Genomic DNA, 21,861 nt, shown 5'->3' on the forward strand with positions numbered 1-21,861 from the left:
TTCAAATCTAGAATTATGGTATAAATGAAATAGCAACAAAAATCTAACCAGAAAACTGTAGACAGACATATAAGCAGACAGATATCACCAAGATACACAGAGAGAGAGCAACACAGAGACACACACAGAGAGAGACACACAACATAGACACACAGACAGACATATAAGCAGACAGACATCACAGAGATACACAGAGAGAGAGCAACACAGAGACACACACAGAGAGAGACACACAACATAGACACACAGACAGACATATAAGCAGACAGACATCACAGAGATACACAGAGAGAGAGCAACACAGAGACACACACAGAGAGAGACACACAACATAGACACACAGACAGACATATAAGCAGACAGACATCACCAAGATACACAGAGAGAGAGCAACACAGAGACACACACAGAGAGAGACACACAACATAGACACACAGACAGACATATAAGCAGACAGACATCACAGAGATACACACAGAGAGAGCAACACAGAGACACACACAGAGAGAGACACACAACATAGACACACAGACAGACATATAAGCAGACAGACATCACAGAGATACACAGAGAGAGAGCAACACAGAGACACACACAGAGAGAGACACACAACATAGACACACAGACAGACATATAAGCAGACAGACATCACAGAGATACACAGAGAGAGAGAGCAACACAGAGACACACACAGAGAGAGACACACAACATAGACACACAGACAGACATATAAGCAGACAGACATCACAGAGATACACAGAGAGAGAGCAACACAGAGACACACACAGAGAGAGACACACAACATAGACACACAGACAGACATATAAGCAGACAGATATCACCAAGATCCACAGAGAGAGAGAAAACACATTGGCACAAAGGTTATTTAAATTTAGTGTGTCTCTCTCCCTTTCTCCTAATGTTCAAGCTTGCGTACCGTACCACACGTCACCCTACTCATTGACTTGCTAATTTTTTCTCTGCCCCCTCCCTCTCTCCGCCCCCGTCCCCCCCCCTCTCTCTATTTAAGGCCTCGTCACAGAGACGATCTCTCTCTCTGTGTGCCGATAATAAAAATAAGGAATCAAAACCCGTTTGCGACCTCTGCCGCACAGTCCCTGGGTTGCGTCGCAAAGTTTGCTTGGCAAGGCGTTTGACGTTTAGCTCCCGGCAAGCTCCGGGTAGCACGGGGAGGGGGGAGAAACGGAACGTTCAGGCGACATCCGAGAGCGCTCCGGCCATCGTGTGCAATAAATACGTTGGGGGTATCGTAGGAGGGGTGTTGATCTCGTGCCGTGTCTTGTGTGAAGGAATCTTTGGACAGGTTCGAACAAGAGAGAGCTTCATTCCAAGAAACCACCCGTCAGCTGGAACAGCAGATGGCCGCCACGAGAACGCTGATGAACGAAAGCGAGGTACGATAATTGGTTGTTTACCCTTCTATCTGGCAACAAAACTGACACCTTTTTTACGAGGAGTCATGTTTGCATAGACCACAATACCTGCAGTCATAATACAAAAAAAAAACATAATTCTGATAATGTATGTGCACTGTCCTTGAAGTTGATTGGTCCACACCCGAGACAGCTTTCCTTAGAGCCTAGTCTCACATGGTGTTGGACCAGATGACGCCAAAAGGCGCACAACTCAAAGACAACGCACCATCAGAGTATGAGAGCTCGGGGTGAGCATTTACACCATTGGAACCTCATTTGCCAGTAAAAAATATGATAATTGTTTTTTTTACCCTTTTATCTGGCAACAAAAAAAGGTGTCAGTTTTGTTGCCAGATAAAAGGGTAAAAAAACAATTATCATATATTTTTTACTGGCAAATGAGGTTCCAATGGTGAAAGCAAGGTATTTGAAATGTTTCTTAAATCTATCGTAAAATTAACCTGTGCTACATTTCCCCGTTAAGTTGTTGGCGAACGCGCGTTAGAATTGTGCTCTTTTGTGCGCGGAAACGTGCCGTTCGCGTCAATCCTGGCGTGACGTCTTGGGTGTCGTTCGATTTCAGAGTGAACTCAACGGAATGAAAGCAAAAGATTGTGCCTTGAAGAATGACCTTAAAGACGCCTTGAAGGCAGTGAAGCTTCTGGAATCAGAACTGTGTCAACAGAGGTGAATGGTGGAGCTTCATTTCTAAGATCATTCGGGCTTTTGGGCACCCCTCTATCATTCGCCCTCTCTCCATTTGTATTACTGCCACTACTCGCTGTTATTATTACACACTGTTATTATTACACGCTGTTATTATTACACGCTGTTATTATTACACGCTGTTATTACTACACGCTGTTATTATTACACGCTGTTATTATTACTCGCTGTTATTATTACACGCTGTTATTATTACACGCTGTTATTATTACACACTGTTATTATTACACGCTGTTATTATTACTCGCTGTTATTATTACACGCTGTTATTATTACACGCTGTTATTATTACACGCTGTTATTATTACACGCTGTTATTATTACTCGCTGTTATTATTACACGCTGTTATTATTACACGCTGTTATTATTACACACTGTTATTATTACACGCTGTTATTATTACACACTGTTATTATTACACGCTGTTATTATTACTCGCTGTTATTATTACACGCTGTTATTATTACACGCTGTTATTATTACACGCTGTTATTATTACACGCTGTTATTATTACTCGCTGTTATTATTACACGCTGTTATTATTACACACTGTTATTATTACACACTGTTATTATTACACGCTGTTATTATTACACGCTGTTATTATTACACGCTGTTATTATTACACGCTGTTATTATTACACGCTGTTATTATTACACGCTGTTATTATTACACGCTGTTATTATTACTCGCTGTTATTATTACACGCTGTTATTATTACACGCTGTTATTATTACTCGCTGTTATTATTACACGCTGTTATTACTACACGCTGTTATTATTACTCGCTGTTATTATTACACGCTGTTATTATTACACGTTGTTATTATTACACGTTGTTATTATTACACGCTGTTATTATTACACGCTGTTATTATTACACGCTGTTATTATTACTCGCTGTTATTATTACACGCTGTTATTATTACTCGCTGTTATTATTACACGTTGTTATTATTACACGCTGTTATTATTACACGCTGTTATTATTACTCGCTGTTATTATTACTCGCTGTTATTATTACACGCTGTTATTATTACACGCTGTTATTATTACACGCTGTTATTATTACACGCTGTTATTATTACTCGCTGTTATTATTACACGCTGTTATTATTACACGCTGTTATTATTACTCGCTGTTATTATTACACGCTGTTATTATTACACGCTGTTATTATTACACGCTGTTATTATTACACGCTGTTATTATTACTCGTTGTTATTATTACACGCTGTTATTATTACACGCTGTTATTATTACACACTGTTATTATTACACGCTGTTATTATTACACGCTGTTATTATTACACGCTGTTATTATTACTCGCTGTTATTATTACACGCTGTTATTATTACACGCTGTTATTATTACTCGCTGTTATTATTACACGCTGTTATTATTACACGCTGTTATTATTACACGCTGTTATTATTACACGCTGTTATTATTACTCGTTGTTATTATTACACGCTGTTATTATTACACGCTGTTATTATTACACGCTGTTATTATTACCGCTGTATTATTACACGCTGTTATTATTACACGCTGTTATTATTACACGCTGTTATTATTACTCGCTGTTATTATTACACACTGTTATTATTACACGCTGTTATTATTACACGCTGTTATTATTACACGCTGTTATTATTACACGCTGTTATTATTACACACTGTTATTATTACACGCTGCTATTATTACACGCTGTTATTATTACTCGCTGTTATTATTACACGCTGTTATTATTACTCGCTGTTATTATTACACGTTGTTATTATTACTTGCTGTTATTATTACTCGTTGTTATTATTACACGCTGTTATTATTACACGCTGTTATTATTACTCGCTGTTATTATTACTCGTTGTTATTATTACACGCTGTTATTATTACACGCTGTTATTATTACACGCTGTTATTATTACACGCTGTTATTATTACTCGTTGTTATTATTACACGCTGTTATTATTTTATTACACGCTGTTATTATTACACGCTGTTATTATTACACGCTGTTATTATTACACGCTGTTATTATTACTCGCTGTTATTATTACACGCTGTTATTATTACACGCTGTTATTATTACACGCTGTTATTATTACACGCTGTTATTATTACACGCTGTTATTATTACTCGCTGTTATTATTACACGCTGTTATTATTACACGCTGTTATTATTACTCGCTGTTATTATTACACGCTGTTATTATTACACGCTGTTATTATTACACGCTGTTATTATTACACACTGTTATTATTACACGCTGTTATTATTACTCGCTGTTATTATTACACGCTGTTATTATTACACGCTGTTATTATTACACGCTGTTATTATTACACGCTGTTATTATTACACGCTGTTATTATTACTCGCTGTTATTATTACACGCTGTTATTATTACACGCTGTTATTATTACTCGCTGTTATTATTACACGCTGTTATTATTACACGCTGTTATTATTACACGCTGTTATTATTACACACTGTTATTATTACACGCTGCTATTATTACACGCTGTTATTATTACTCGCTGTTATTATTACACGCTGTTATTATTACTCGCTGTTATTATTACACGTTGTTATTATTACTCGCTGTTATTATTACTCGTTGTTATTATTACACGCTGTTATTATTACACGCTGTTATTATTACTCGCTGTTATTATTACTCGTTGTTATTATTACACGCTGTTATTATTACACGCTGTTATTATTACACGCTGTTATTATTACACGCTGTTATTATTACTCGTTGTTATTATTACACGCTGTTATTATTACACGCTTTTATTATTACACGTTGTTATTATTACACGTTGTTATTATTACACGTTGTTATTATTACTCGCTGTTATTATTACACGCTGTTATTATTACACGCTGTTATTATTACACGTTGTTATTATTACACGCTGTTATTATTACTCGCTGTTATTATTACTCGCTGTTATTATTACACGCTGTTATTATTACACGCTGTTATTATTACTCGCTGTTATTATTACACGCTGTTATTATTACACGCTGTTATTATTACTCGCTGTTATTATTACACGCTGTTATTATTACACGCTGTTATTATTACACGCTGTTATTATTACTCGCTGTTATTATTACACGCTGTTATTATTACTCGCTGTTATTTAACTCACTCCGTCTCTTGTCGTATCCTCAAAAAATCTTGTAACTCAATTTTGACCAACTTCCCAATGTGCCATCGACTGCGAACTTGGTATACTGATGCTCTTGGTTTTTTCGGTAAAGTCACGTAGGTAAAACATGTAATTAAAAATTCATAAAAATAAAATAATAAGAATAATTTCATTTTTAACCTACTTGACTTTACCGAAAAAACTAAGAGTATGAATCCTTGCAGTCACGAAAGCTTAAAATCTAGAATGGTATACTTGTGTCATACTCATGACAAGATTATATTCTATCATTAAAAATCATTTTTTTAAATATTTTTAAACATGTTACACGCTGTTATTTAACTCACTCTGTCTGTCGTCGCATCCTCAAAAAATCTTGTAACTCAATTTTACCAACTTCCCAATGTGCCATCGACTACGAACTTGGTATACTGATGCTCTTGGTTTTTTCGGTAAAGTCACGTAGGTAAAACATTTAATTAAAAATTCATAAAAATAAAATAATAAGAATAATTTCATTTTTAACCTACGTGACTTTACCGAAACAACTAAGAAGTATGAATCCTTGCAGTCACGAAAGCTTAAAATCTAGAATGGTATACTTGTCATACTCATGACAAGATTATATTCTATCATAAAAATATTTTTTTATATATTTTTAAACATGTTACACGCTGTTATTTAACTCACTCTGTCTGTTGTCGCATCCTCAAAAAATCTTGTAACTCAATTTTGACCAACTTCCCAATGTGCCATCGACTGCGGACTTGGTATACTTGTGTCATACTGATGACAACACGATATTCTATCATTAAAAATACAATTATTTTTTTACATTTTTAAACATGTTACACGCTGTTATTTAACTCACTCTGTCTGTTGTCGCATCCTCAAAAAATCTTGTAACTCAATTTTACCAACTTCCCAATGTGCCATCGACTACGAACTTGGTATACTGATGCTCTTGGTTTTTTCGGTAAAGTCACGTAGGTAAAACATTTAATTAAAAATTCATAAAAATAAAATAATAATAATAATTTCATTTTTAACCTACGTGACTTTACCGAAAAATCTAAGTGTATGAATCCTTGCAGTCACGAAAGCTTCAAATCTAGAATGGTATACTTGTCATACTCATGACAAGATTATAATCTATCATTAAAAATCTTTTTTTTATATATTTTAAAACATGTTACACGCTGTTATTTAACTCACTCTGTCTGTTGTCGCATCCTCAACAAATCTTGTAACTCAATTTTTACCAACTTCCCAATGTGCCATCGACTGCGAACTTGGTATACTTATGTCATACTGATGACAACACGATATTCTATCATTAAAAATACAATTATTTTTAAAATATATTTTTAAACATGTTACACGCTGTTATTTAACTCACTCTGTCTGTTGTCGCATCCTCAAAAAATCTTGTAACTCAATTTTGACCAACTTCCCAATGTGCCATCGACTACGAACTTGGTATACTTGTGTCATACTGATGACAACACAATATTCTATCATTAAAAATACAATTATTTTAAAATATATTTTTAAACATTTTACACACTTTTATTTAACTCACTCTGTCTGTTGTCGTATCCTCAAATCTTGTAACTCTATTTCAACCGTCTTCCCAATGTGCTATCGACTGCGAACTTGGTATACTTGTGTCATACTGATGACAACACGATATTCTATCATTAAAAATACAATTATTTTTTTTATATATTTAAACATTTTACACGCTGTTATTTAACTCACTCTGTCTGTTGTCGTATCCTCAAATCTTGTAACTCTATTTCAACCGTCTTCCCAATGTCCTATCGACTGCGAACTCGGTATAGGTGTGTCACGCTGATGACAACACTATATTCTATCTTTAGAAATAAATAAAATCTTTTTAAACAATCTTTTTTACGGGTCTAATTGTCCACGCTCAACTCACGTTGCCTGTAAATCACCGCGCTGCCTTACGTCACGGCAAGCTGCGGGGCCACTTCCTGGAGTCGTGGAGTTCTGCCTTCACCAGTACGGGACATTTCATGAAAGCGTGTCTTTTTTTAAAAGTATTTTTAAATGTTACTTATTTTTGTTACCAAATAAATATCGATGTGTATTTGTGTTAGCTTCATTGACACTGGGCCAAGGTTTATGGTGCATCTTACATTCCACAGCATCGTATAATCCAGAGAATACGCTGCACTCTCTTGGATTTACACAACTGTTGCTTTTTTTAAATCCTTTACATTAAGTTCGCTTGCTTGCTTGCTTACGACCGTGCAAATCTTTCGGTCGTTTTTTAACCCACTTCCCGTGATCCAATCGAGCTGACATTTTGCACACAGACTCGTTGTGCGTGACAATTAATGTTCGTGAAATTTATCTTCAAAATTTTACACTTTTTAGGACAAAAATATTATATTTAATTACCAATTGCTTAATGGTAGCAGACAATCATCTGACCCATAGGTGGCAGCCATCTCAAGCCAGAGGACGAGAGGACTCTAGCCGCCACGCATATAAAGGATTTATAGTGAAAAACTTTGTTTTTACGGGTTACACTTATTAAATCCTTTATATTAAGTTCGCTTGCTTGCTTACGACCGTGCAAATCTTTCGGTTGTTTTTTAACCCACTTCCCGTGATCCAATCGAGCTGACATTTTGCACACAGACTCGTTGTCCGTGACAATTAATGTTCGTGAAAAAAAATCCAAAATTTTACACTTTTAAGGACAAAATTATTATATTTAATTACCAATTGCTTAATGGTGCAATGCAATCATCTGACCCATAGGTGGCAGCCATCTCAAGCCAGAGGACGAGAGGACTCTAGCCGCCACGCATATAAAGGATTTATAGTGAAAAACTTTGTTTTTACGGGTTATACTTATTAAATCCTTTATATTAAGTTCGCTTGCTTGCTTACGACCGTGCAAATCTTTCGGTCGTTTTTTAACCCACTTCCCGTGATCCAATCGAGCTGACATTTTGCACACAGACTCGTTGTCCGTGACAATTAATGTTCGTGAAAAAAAAATTCCAAAATTTTACACTTTTAAGGACAAAATTATTATATTTAATTACCAATTGCTTAATGGTGCAATGCAATCATCTGACCCATAGGTGGCAGCCATCTCAAGCCAGAGGACGAGAGGACTCTAGCCGCCACGCATATAAAGGATTTAGAGTGAAAAACTTTGTTTTTACGGGTTATACTTATTAAATCCTTTATATTAAGTTTGCTTGCTTGCTTACGACCATGCAAATCTTTCGGTCGTTTTTTAACCCACTTCCCGTGATCCAATCGAGCTGACATTTTGCACACAGACTCGTTGTGCGTGACAATTAATGTTCGTGAAAAAAAAATTCCAAAATTTTACACTTTTAAGGACAAAATTATTATATTTAATTACCAATTGCTTAATGGTGCAATGCAATCATCTGACCCATAGGTGGCAGCCATCTCAAGCCAGAGGAAGAGAGAGGACTCTAGCCGATGCCACGCATATAAAGGATTTATAGTGAAAAACTTTGTTTTTACGGGTTATACTTGTTCTGGAGCTAAGTAACCACGTGTGAAATAGTCGTGTCTTTACAATCTTTCCTTTTTAACAGAACATGCAACCTTGACATCAGCAACAAGATTGGGACGCCGCTTTTGGAGAACGAGGAGCTGACTGGACTGTTCAATCACATGACGAGTCAAAGAGATGAACTTAACAACATCATTGAGGTGAAGATTTGTATTGAAAGCTTTCGTGACCGCAGGGATTCATCTTATCGGTTCTTTCGGTAAAGTCACGTAGAAGGGAAGTAATAAAATAATAGCAATAACATATATTATTATATTATTTTAATTTATTATATTATAATATTATTATTTCAATATATTATAATATTTTATTATATTGTTTTATTACATTATTATATTATTATATTATTTTAAATTATTCTAATTTATTATATTAATATATCATTATTTTATTATATTATTACCATATTATTTTATTATTTTACTTTAATTTATAATATTATTATATTATTTTATTATGTTTTATTTTTATTATTTTATTATCTCCCTTCTACATGACTTTACCGAAATATGTTTCGATTTAAAGCTTCTTTCGTGACTGCAGGGATTCATCTTCTTGGTTCTTTCGGTAAAGTCACGTAGAAGGGAAATAATAAAATAATAACAATAACATATTATATTATTTTAGTTTATTATATTATATTATTATTTCAATATATCATATTATTTTATTATATTGGTTTATTATATTATTATAATATTTTATTATTATATTATTATATTATTTTATATTCTAATTTATTATATTAATATACCATTATTTTATTATTTTATTTTATTATATTATTTTATTCTTTTATTTTATTATGTTTTATTTTTATTATTTTATTATCTCCCTTCTACGTGGTGACTTTACCGAACGAACCAAGAAGAAGATGAATATCTCTTTGGTTCTTTACCGAAAGAACCAAAGAGTAATCCCTGCAGTCACGAGAGCTCCGAATTAAGAATATGTATATATCGTTGAGGTATTCTGGCTCAGACGCACCTACGTTTCACATCTGTATTGGACATTTCAACTGCAAAACTGTTTTTCAAAACGACCTCTGCTCTTGTTTGCAGGCAACAAAACGCAACGAAGATTCGCTGCAGTTATATTATTTTAATTTATTATATTATAATATTATTATTTCAATATATTATATTATTTTATTATATTGTTTTATTACATTATTATATTATATTATTATATCATTTTAAATTATTCTAATTTATTATATTAATATATCATTATTTTATTAAATTATTACCATATTATTTTATTATTTTACTTAAATTTATAATATTATTATATTATTTTATTATGTTTTATTTTTATTATTTTATTATCTCCCTTCTACATGACTTTACCGAACGAACCAAGACTATGTATATCTCTTTGGTTCTTTACCAAAAGAACCAAAGAGTAATCCCTGCAGTCACGAGAGCTCCGAATTAAGAATATGTATATATCGTTGAGGTATTCTGGCTCAGACGCACCGACAATTCACATCTGTATTGGACATTTCAACTGCAAAACTGTTTTTCAAAACGACCTCTGCTCTTGTTTCCAGGCAACAAAACGCAACGAAGATTCGCTGCAGTTCAAAGTTCACGAGTTGGAATCGAAGAATAGAAACCGACAGTAAGTTGTTCCCGCCTATTTTTAAATCCTTTATATTAAGTTCGCTTGCTTGCGTGCTTGATTGCTTAGGACCGTGCAAATCTTTCGGTCGTTTTTTAACCCACTTCCCGTGATCCAATCGAGCTGACATTTTGCACACAGACTCGTTGTGCCAGACAATTAATGTTCGTGAAAATTTTTTTCCAAAATGTTACACTGTTTAGGGAAAACAAATTAAATATTTAATTACCAATTGCTTAATACTGGCAGACAATCATCTGACCCATAGGTGGCAGCCATCTCAAGCCAGAGGACGAGAGGACTCTAGCCGCCACGCATATAAAGGATTTAGAGTGAAAAACTTTGTTTTTACGGGTTATACTTATTTTTTTGTTTGCTTTTCAATTCACAACATATTCCTTTTGTGGATGACGTACGTCAGAGGTCGCAAACGGGTTTTGATTCCTTACCCGTACCCGGCCGCACCAGTGTCGCAAATGGCTACCCGTACCCGACCAGGTACGGGTAGCCGTTCCCTACCCGTACCCTACCCAAAATGAGTGACAAACGGTGACTCACCAGTGACTCACGGCCTACCCGTACCCGTACCCTACCCGAAATGAGTGACAAACGGTGACTCACCGGTGACTCACGGCCTACCCGTACCCGTACCCGGGTATCGGGTAGGGTACGGGTATCGGGTACCCGGTTGCGACCTCTGACGTACGTTTGTTACAAACACAACTCCCATCTCTGTGAACGAAGACTCTGGCACTTGTGCTCGAGGTGTGAGGTCTTTATTTCACGGCATGGGTCCACACCTTCATCCTCGCTGTCTTATGGTTGCGATTGTTCGACTTGCATCCCACTGGGAGCCTTGCACACAGCGTTGATGAGATACGGTGCTTTTTCCAGGACGACTTTGCCGTTTTTTTCCCGGAGTTTTCTGTTTGCGCGTAGTCACTTTACCCGGCCGGGTAGCCGGGTATCGGGTAGGGTACGGGTATCGGGTATCGGGTATCGGGTAGGGTACGGGTATCGGGTATCGGGTAGGGTACGGGTATCGGGTACCCGGTTGCGTTGGGAAATGAGTGACAAACGGTGACTCACCAGTGACTCACGGCCTACCCGTACCCGGCCGCACCAGGGTCGCAAACGGGTACCCGTACCCGGCCGTACCCGTACCCGTACCCTATCTGGCCGGGTACGGGTAGGGTACGGGTATCGGGTACCCGACTGCGACCTCTGGGATGAAGCCACGTTGCAGGCGCGGGTGGGTTGATTCTAGGAACTTGAATTGTAAGAAGAGACAAGACGTTGGGAAATGAGTGACAAACGGTGACTCACCAGTGACTCACGGCCTACCCGTACCCGGCCGCACCAAGGTCGCAAACGACTACCCGTACCCAGCCGGGTACGGGTAGTCGGGTACGGGTAGGGTACGGGTATCGGGTAGGGTACGGGTATCGGGTAGGGTACGGGTATTGGGTATCGGGTAGGGTACGGGTATCGGGTAGGGTACGGGTATCGGGTATCGGGTAGGGTACGGGTATCAGGTAGGGTACGGGTATCGGGTAGGGTACGGGTATCGGGTATCGGGTAGGGTACGGGTATCGGGTAGGGTACGGGTATCGGGTATCGGGTAGGGTACGGGTATCGGGTAGGGTACGGGTATCGGGTAGGGTACGGGTATCGGGTAGGGTACGGGTATCGGGTAGGGTACGGGTATCGGGTAGGGTATGGGTATCGGGTAGTCGGGTACGGGTATCGGGTAGGGTACGGGTATCGGGTATCGGGTAGGGTACGGGTATCGGGTAGGGTACGGGTATCGGTAGGGTACGGTATCGGGTAGGGTACGGGTATCGGGTAGGGTACGGGTATCGGGTATCGGGTAGGGTACGGGTATCGGGTAGGGTACGGGTATCGGGTATCGGGTAGGGTACGGGTATCGGGTAGGGTACGGGTATCGGGTAGGGTACGGGTAGCGGGTATCGGGTAGGGTACGGGTATCGGGTATCGGGTAGGGTACGGGTATCGGGTAGGGTACGGGGATCGGGTAGGGTACGGGTATCGGGTAGGGTACGGGTATCGGGTAGGGTATGGGTATCGGGTAGTCGGGTACGGGTATCGGGTAGGGTACGGGTATCGGGTATCGGGTAGGGTACGGGTATCGGGTAGGGTACGGGTATCGGTAGGGTACGGGTATCGGGTAGGGTACGGGTATCGGGTAGGGTACGGGTATCGGGTAGGGTACGGGTATCGGGTATCGGGTAGGGTACGGGTATCGGGTAGGGTACGGGTATCGGGTATCAGGTAGGGTACGGGTATCGGGTAGGGTACGGGTATCGGGTAGGGTACGGGTATCGGGTAGGGTACGGGTATCGGGTAGGGTACGGGTATCGGGTAGGGTACGGGTATCGGGTATCGGGTAGGGTACGGGTATCGGGTAGGGTACGGGTATCGGGTATCAGGTAGGGTACGGGTATCGGGTAGGGTACGGGTATCGGGTAGGGTACGGGTATCGGGTAGGGTACGGGTATCGGGTAGGGTACGGGTATCGGGTACCCGACTGCGACCTCTGGCGCTGGTCTAACCGTCCCACCTGACGCTCACCCGACCCTGTTGCTCTCTTTTACACCTTTTGAATGTTCCCCGTTCCCTAAGCAGTCGGAGCGCGGAGTGACGGCGCTGCCTTCTTGACTACTCTGTCCCAGGGACCGTGTGGGACTGTCACCGCACACCTGTCACGCGTTTCTCTTTCAATCCAGGGACGAGTTGGAATCTGTCAAAGCGCATCACCAGGCACAGCTCGGAGCCTACGTACAGACATGCACAAACTTGGTAATACAAAACGCAAAACAGTATGTTTAGTATGCTGATGATAATATGTAGTTTATACTTTAGTTGCTTACGTGGTGGTTTTAGTTACTGCAGCTACATACTATTAACACTCCTTTCTCTTTATTAATGCTACCCCTATCCCCTCCCTTGGATGCTGCTAATCCTGCATAATGCACGGGCACGAGTAGTACTAATCACATACCTGCATTTCCCATATCCCCTCCCTTTGATGCTGCTAATCCTGCATAATGCACGGGCATAAGTAGTACTAATCACATACCTGCATTTCCCATATCCCCTCCCTTTGATGCTGCTAATCCTGCATAACGCACGGGCATGAGTAGTACTAATCACATACCTGCATTTCCCATATCCCCTCCCTTTGATGCTGCTAATCCTGCATAATGCACGGGCACAAGTAGTACTAATCACATACCTGCATTTCCCATATCCCCTCCCTTGGATGCTGCTAATCCTGCATAATGCACGGGCATAAGTAGTACTAATCACATACCTGCATTTCCCATATCCCCTCCCTTTGATGCTGCTAATCCTGCATAATGCACGGGCATAAGTAGTACTAATCACATACCTGCATTTCCCATAAATATGCTAAATTCCTCTTGATATGCAAATTCTATTGTCAAGGCGCTCCCTTCCCCCCCCCCCTTCCAACCCAGCTTATAAACATGCTCCAAGCTCGTGTGCTGTTTCATTCAGACGCTGTCGCCTCGACAGACCTGGTTTTCACCTGAGGACGGCTGCTTGTGTTGCTTCCGAAACGTCGTGAATTTTAAATTTTGTTTTATTTTACTTTCATTTTACTTTCATTTTACTTTCATTAATTAAAAATTGTCTTACCTACGTGACTTTACCGAAAAAACCGAAGGTCACTGACCAGCACGTCCGTTGCGCGTGAACTGCGACAGGTTCGCGAGCTGGGCAAGCGACGGGAGGTACTCTGCGAGAAGGTCGGCTGCTATGAAAACAAGGTGAGTGCCAAGCCGTTTCAATGGCAATGCTTCTCTAATCACACTGGCCAATGGCAATGCTTCTCTAATCACACTGGTCAATGGCAGTGCCTCTCTAATCACACTGGTCAATGGCAGTGCTTCTCTAATCACACTGGTCAATGGCAGTGCCTCTCTAATCACACTGGTCAATGGCAGTGCCTCTCTAATCACACTGGTCAATGGCAGTGCCTCTCTAATCACACTGGTCAATGGCAGTGCTTCTCTAACTACACTGGTCAATGGCAGTGCGTCTCTAACTACACTGGCCAATGGCAGTGCCTCTCTAACTACACTGGTCAATGGCAGTGCCTCTCTAATCACACTGGTCAATGGCAGTGCCTCTCTAATCACACTGGTCAATGGCAGTGCTTCTCTAACTACACTGGTCAATGGCAGTGCCTCTCTAACTACACTGGTCAATGGCAGTGCCTCTCTAACTACACTGGTCAATGGCAGTGCCTCTCTAACTACACTGGCCAATGGCAGTGCCTCTCTAACTACACTGGTCAATGGCAGTGCCTCTCTAACTACACTGGTCAATGGCAGTGCCTCTCTAACTACACTGGTCAATGGCAGTGCCTCTCTAACTACACTGGCCAATGGCAGTGCCTCTCTAACTACACTGGCCAATGGCAGTGCCTCTCTAACTACACTGGTCAATGGCAGTGCCTCTCTAATCACACTGGTCAATGGCAGTGCTTCTCTAATCACACTGGTCAATGGCAATGCTTCTCTAATCACACTGGTCAATGGCAGTGCCTCTCTAATCACACTGGTCAATGGCAGTGCTTCTCTAATCACACTGGTCAATGGCAATGCTTCTCTGATCACACTGGTCAATGGCAGTGCCTCTCTAATCACACTGGTCAATGGCAGTGCTTCTCTAATCACACTGGTCAATGGCAATGCTTCTCTGATCACACTGGTCAATGGCAGTGCCTCTCTAATCACACTGGTCAATGGCAGTGCGTCTCTAACTACACTGGTCAATGGCAGTGCCTCTCTAACTACACTGGTCAATGGCAGTGCCTCTCTAACTACACTGGCCAATGGCAGTGCCTCTCTAACTACACTGGCCAATGGCAGTGCCTCTCTAACTACACTGGCCAATGGCAGTGCCTCTCTAACTACACTGGTCAATGGCAGTGTGTCTCTAACTACACTGGTCAATGGCAGTGCCTCTCTAACTACACTGGCCAATGGCAGTGCCTCTCTAACTACACTGGCCAATGGCAGTGCGTCTCTAACTACACTGGTCAATGGCAGTGTGTCTCTAACTACACTGGTCAATGGCAGTGTGTCTCTAACTACACTGGTCAATGGCAGTGTGTCTCTAACTACACTGGTCAATGGCAGTGTGTCTCTAACTACACTGGTCAATGGCAGTGCCTCTCTAACTACACTGGTCAATGGCAGTGCCTCTCTAACTACACTGGTCAATGGCAGTGCCTCTCTAACTACACTGGTCAATGGCAGTGCCTCTCTAACTACACTGGTCAATGGCAGTGCCTCTCTAACTACACTGGTCAATGGCAGTGCCTCTCTAACTACACTGGTCAATGGCAGTGCCTCTCTAACTACACTGGCCAATGGCAGTGCCTCTCTAACTACACTGGTCAATGGCAGTGTCTCTCTAATGACACTGGTCAATGGCAGTGCTTCTCTAATCACACTGGTCAATGGCAATGCTTCTCTAATCACACTGGCCAATGGCAGTGCTTCTCTAATCACACTGGCCAATGGCAGTGCTTCTCTAATCACACTGGTCAATGGCAGTGCCTCTCTAATCACACTGGTCAATGGCAGTGCTTCTCTAATCACACTGGTCAATGGCAGTGCCTCTCTAACTACACTGGTCAATGGCAGTGCCTCTCTAACTACACTGGTCAATGGCAATGCTTCTCTAATCACACTGGTCAATGGCAGTGCATCTCTAATTACACTGGTCAATGGCAATGCTTCTCTAATCACACTGGTCAATGGCAGTGCATCTCTAATTACACTGGTCAATGGCAGTGCCTCTCTAACTACACTGGTCAATGGCAGTGCCTCTCTAACTACACTGGTCAATGGCAGTGCCTCTCTAACTACACTGGTCAATGGCAGTGCATCTCTAATTACACTGGTCAATGGCAGTGCATCTCTAATTACACTGGTCAATGGCAGTGCCTCTCTAACTACACTGGCCAATGGCAGTGTCTCTCTAACTACACTGGCCAATGGCAGTGCTTCTCTAACTACACTGGTCAATGGCAGTGCGTCTCTAACTACACTGGCCAATGGCAGTGCCTCTCTAACTACACTGGTCAATGGCAGTGCCTCTCTAACTACACTGGTCAATGGCAGTGCCTCTCTAACTACACTGGTCAATGGCAGTGTCTCTCTAATGACACTGGCCAATGGCAATGTACCTCTAACTACACTGGCCAATGGCAGTGCATCTCTAACTACACTGGCCAATGGCAGTGTCTCTCTAATGACACTGGTCAATGGCAATGCATCTCTAATCACACTGGTCAATGGCAGTGCCTCTCTAATTACACTGGTCAACACACTTTGTCTGGCGTAAGGTATTCCAACGGTTCTACATTTGAAGCTTTCGTGACTGCAATGATTCATATTCTTAGGTTTTTTCGGTAAAGTCACTGTGTAGGTAAAAACACATTAAAAAGCTTGTGTTGCCTCCGAAACGTCGTGATTTTATTTTACTTTTTAATGTTTTTTACCTACGTGACTTTACCGAAAAACCTACGAATATGTATTCCAACGGTGTGAAGGTAATTTTGTGGAGCTGCTGATTCCGGCATAGGTTGTCGTCTATCACGTCAGGTGTGTGAGATATCAAATGTCGCATTTTCGATAAAAACTGCGGAAGAAAAATATTAAATAAATGTGGATATGAATTTCGATGTAAAGCTTCTTTCGTGACTGCAGGGATTCATCTTCTTGGTTCTTTCGGTAAAGTCACGTAGAAGGGAAGTAATAAAATAATAAAAATAAAACATTTAATAATTCTCACGACGTTTCGGCCACAACGCAAGCAGCCGTCCTCAGGTGAAGAGCAGGTCTGTCGGGGAGACAGCGTCTGAATGAAACAGCACACGCGCTTGGAGCATATATATATGTAGTACTAATCACATTCCTAAATTTCCCATAAATATGCTGAATTCCTCTTGATATGCAAATTATTTTGTCGAAGCGCCCTTTCCTCCCCTCCCAACGCAGCTTATATATACGCTCCAAGCTCGTGTGCTGTTTCATTCAGACGCTGTCTCCCCGACAGACCTGTTCTTCACCTGAGGACGGCTGCTTGCGTTGTGGCCGAAACGTCGTGAGAATTATTTTATTATGTTTTATTTTTATTATTTTATTTTTTCCCTTCTACGTGACGACTTTACCGAAAGAACCAAGAAAATGTGGATATCTAGATAAAATATATTATAAACACACGAGCCTAAAAATACAGCACCGTATTTTAACACTAAAGCAGTCACTGACTCGCAACAGAGTTAATTTCGGGTAAAACCGAAGCAGTCTTTATCGTGACTGCAATGTTCGTCGTGCCCGTGCTTGCTTGACGTTGCAGTACAAGGATTTGGGGTCTGAAGTCGACTCGCTAAAGCGACAGGGCGAACAAGCACGCAGCCACGAGAGCGCCGAGTTAGCGGACTACATGGAGCAGATCAGACGCCTGGAGGAGGTTTGCGAAACGAACTTGACCGATGTTGTTTACAAAGGCTCAGCCTTTGTTATGCAGTCTACTCTTAGTCTCAAGCCTCACCTTACCATATTAATAACAAGTATAACCCGTAAAAACAAAGTTGTTCACTCTAAATCCTTTATATGCGTGGCGGCTAGAGTCCTCTCGTCCTCTGGCTTGAGATGGCTGCCACCTATGGGTCAGTATTAAGCAATTGGTAATTAAATATTTTATTTGTTTTCCCTAAACCAGGGGTCGGCAACCAAAATAACAAGAAGAGCCATTTCTTTCCAATTCGGTACAAAATTCAGTATTTCAAGAGCCGCAATGCATCTGAGTACATACTGTACATACGTACTCATCGTCAAGAAGCAGCCCGTAAAGAGCCGCATGCGGCTCCGGAGCCGTAGGTTGCCGACCCCTGCCCTAAACAGTTTAAAATTTTGGGAAAAAAATTTTCACGAACATTAATTGTCTCGCACAACGAGTCTGTGTGCAAAATGTCAGCTCGATTGGATCACGGGAAGTGGGTTAAAAAACGACCGAAAGATTTGCACGGTCGTAAGCAAGCAAGCAAGCACGCAATCAAGCAAGCGAACTTAATATAAAGGATTTAAAAAGTATGCGGCCCTTGCACCACCACCTTCTCCAACCATTTTATAAACGGAGTGGTAGCTCTTGCAATCTCTCGTTTACTTGATACGGCTGTCGTGGCTGTGACGGTACCTCCTGAAGACGGAAGCTTGTGTTGCCTCCGAAACGTCGTGATTTTTATTTTATTTTATTTAGTTTTTTAATGTTTTTTAATGTTTTTACCTACGTGACTATACCGAAAAAACCTGAGAATATGGATCATTTCAGTCACGAAAGCTTCAAATCTAGATGGGTTTCTGTGTGAGTCTGTGGGTTTCTGTGTGAGTCTATAGGTTTATGTGTGAGTCTATGGGTCTCTGTGTGAGTCTATGGGTTTCTGTGTGAGTCTATGGGTTTATGTGTGAGTCTATGGGTCTCTGTGTGAGTCTATGGGTTTCTGTGTGAGTCTATGGGTTTCTGTGTGAGTCTATGGGTTTCTGTGTGAGTCTATGGGTTTCTGTGCGAGTCTATGGGTTTCTGTGTGAGTCTATGGGTTTCTGTGTGAGTCTGTGGATCTCTGTGTGAGTCTGTGGATCTCTGTGTGAGTCTATGGGTTTCTTACCCTTCTATCTGGCAACAAAACTGACACCTTTTTTACAAGGAGTCATGTTTGCATTGACCACAATACCTGCAGTCATAATGAAAAAAAAAAACAGAACTCTGATAATGTGTGCACTGTCCTTGAAGTTGATTGGTCCACACCCGAGACAGCTTTCCTTAGAGCCTAGTCTCACATGGTCCTTGAAGTTGATTGGTCCACACCCGAGACAGCTTTCCTTAGAGCCTAGTCTCACATGGTCCTTGAAGTTGATTGGTCCACACCCGAGACAGCTTTCCTTAGAGCCTAGTCTCACATGGTCCTTGAAGTTGATTGGTCCACACCCGAGACAGCTTTCCTTAGAGCCTAGTCTCACATGGTCCTTGAAGTTGATTGGTCCACACCCGAGACAGCTTTCCTTAGAGCCTAGTCTCACATGGTCCTTGAAGTTGATTGGTCCACACCCGAGACAGCTTTCCTTAGAGCCTAGTCTCACATGGTCCTTGAAGTTGATTGGTCCACACCCGAGACAGCTTTCCTTAGAGCCTAGTCTCACATGGTCCTTGAAGTTGATTGGTCCACACCCGAGACAGCTTTCCTTAGAGCCCAGTCTCACATGGTGTTGGACCAGATGACGCCAGATAAAAGGGTAAAAAACCAATGATCATATTTTGCTACTGGCAAAGAGAGGTTCCAAAGGATCCCTCGTATAAAGGTGTCAGTTTTGTTGCCACATAAAAGGGTAAAGACCTATTAGTATAACGACGAGGGTTATTGCGTGTTATTGCGTGCGCGTGCTAAACCGTGAGTTATAAAAGTACGCTAGAGTCTAATTGTGCTGTGGCAGATGTTACGTTTTTATACGTGGAGCGTTAACTTGCATCACCGTTATTAAAAAAAAGGCAGCAAAAGATTTTCTTTCTTGGCACTAGCAATGAATTTCTTAACCGAGTGAAACTCCGAGGCACGTTGTGTGTGTGTGTGTGTGACCGTTGTTTTCCCCCCCTTCGTCCAGGCACAATCCCGCAGGATTGCAGCCGAGATTGAGAACGTGAAAAGCGGTGTAGAGCGAGCGACACAGCTGAAGATCACAGAAATGAGTGCATTGGTGGAAGAGTACAAGGTGCCTTGCGGAAGTTGGCACCTCATCCCTGAGTCCGCCTCGCGTGTTTAAGCTGCTTCAGAATAACTGCAGATCTTCTTGGTTCTTGCGGTAAAGTCACGTAGAATGGAAATAATACAATAATAAAAATCTAACTTAATACAAGTAAACCCGTAAAAACAAAGTTTTTCACTCTAAATCCTTTATATGCGTGGCGGCTAGAGTCCTCTCGTCCTCTGGCTTGAGATGACTGCAATCTATGGGTCAGATGATTGTCTGCCAGTATTAAGCAATTGGTAATTAAATATTTAATTAGTTTTCCCTAAACAGTGTAACATTTTGGAAACATTTTTAACGAAAATTAATTGTCACACACAACGAGTCTGTGTGGAAAATGTCAGCTCGATTGGATCACGGGAAGTGGGTTAAAAAACGACCGAAAGATTTGCACGGTCGTAAGCAAGCAAGCACTCAAGCAAGCAAGTGAACTTAATATAAATGATTTTAAAATACAATTCTCACGACGTTTCGGCCACAACGCCAGCAGCCGTTTTATTATTTCCCTTCTACGTGACTTTACCGAAAGAACCAAGAAGATGAATCCCTGCAGTCACGAAAGCTTTAAATCGAAATTGAAATGTGTTGGATTTCTGTGAATATACACACAGATACATTGGTGTGAATGTTCAAATGTATTTATTTTTGGGTTTATTTCTTTTTAGTGGCAAGAATTTTGAAGCATCGTCTTTCCGTCCCTACGATGTTCGCGAAATATATTGAAACACAAATTGGAACGTAGCGAAACATCGAGCTCGACGTACCGCCTCGGTGTTTGTGCGAGTTGGTAAACGCCGTTCAAATGTTTTGCATCTTTTTGTTTGCGATCCTCACGTGAAGTGCGACTGTGACCAGCAGCTGGAAGATAAAGGCAACGACTGTTCTTCTCTCGAACGAAAATATCAAGATGCGCTTGAAAATCTGTATACGGTGGTAAGTTTATCTTTTTTAAATCATTTATATTAAGTTCGCTTGCTTGCTTGCTTGCTTGCTTGCGTGCTTGCTTGCTTGCTTGCGTGCTTGCGTGCTTGCTTGCTTGCTTGCTTGCTTGCGTGCTTGCTTGCTTGCGTGCTTGCGTGCTTGCTTGCTTAGGACCGTGCAAATCTTTCGGTCGTTTTTTAACCCACTTCCCGTGATCCAATCGAGCTGACATTTTGCACACAGACTCGTTGTGCGAGACAATTAATGTTCGTGAAAAGTTTTTTCCAAAATGTTACACTGTTTAGGGAAAACAAATTAAATATTTAATTAGCAATTGTTTAATACTGGCAGACAATCATCTGACCCATAGGTGGCAGCCATCTCAAGCCAGAGGACGAGAGGACTCTAGCCGCCACGCATATAAAGGATTTAGAGTGAAAAACTTTGTTTTTACGGGTTATACTTGTTATTAGTTTTTTTCGGTAAAGTCACCGTGTAGGTAAAAAAATAAAATTAATA

The 21,861-nt window shown here is 41.0% G+C and overlaps 1 protein-coding gene across 6 annotated transcripts in view; it reads left to right on the forward strand.

Moving 5' to 3' along the window:
• Nucleotides 1–21,861, forward strand: part of LOC133362810 (myosin-2 heavy chain-like) — a 131,414-nt gene that overhangs the window by 70,720 nt on the left and 38,833 nt on the right. For 5 of the 6 annotated variants that reach the window (XM_061581754.1, XM_061581749.1, XM_061581753.1 and 2 more), the window contains exons 14-22: nucleotides 1,311–1,415; nucleotides 2,020–2,123; nucleotides 8,958–9,075; nucleotides 10,488–10,558; nucleotides 13,306–13,378; nucleotides 14,308–14,370; nucleotides 17,978–18,091; nucleotides 20,278–20,385; nucleotides 21,262–21,354. In XM_061581754.1, coding sequence (XP_061437738.1) covers nucleotides 1,311–1,415; nucleotides 2,020–2,123; nucleotides 8,958–9,075; nucleotides 10,488–10,558; nucleotides 13,306–13,378; nucleotides 14,308–14,370; nucleotides 17,978–18,091; nucleotides 20,278–20,385; nucleotides 21,262–21,354 — 849 coding nt within the window. The remainder of the gene's footprint in view (nucleotides 1–1,310; nucleotides 1,416–2,019; nucleotides 2,124–8,957; nucleotides 9,076–10,487; nucleotides 10,559–13,305; nucleotides 13,379–14,307; nucleotides 14,371–17,977; nucleotides 18,092–20,277; nucleotides 20,386–21,261; nucleotides 21,355–21,861) is intronic. The other variant, XM_061581755.1, reaches the window with a different exon arrangement.

Source organism: Lethenteron reissneri, unplaced genomic scaffold (genome assembly GCF_015708825.2).
Source record: "Lethenteron reissneri isolate LAM-NWPU_2019-01 unplaced genomic scaffold, ASM1570882v1 scaffold_1630, whole genome shotgun sequence".
Classification (NCBI taxonomy): domain Eukaryota; kingdom Metazoa; phylum Chordata; class Hyperoartia; order Petromyzontiformes; family Petromyzontidae; genus Lethenteron; species Lethenteron reissneri.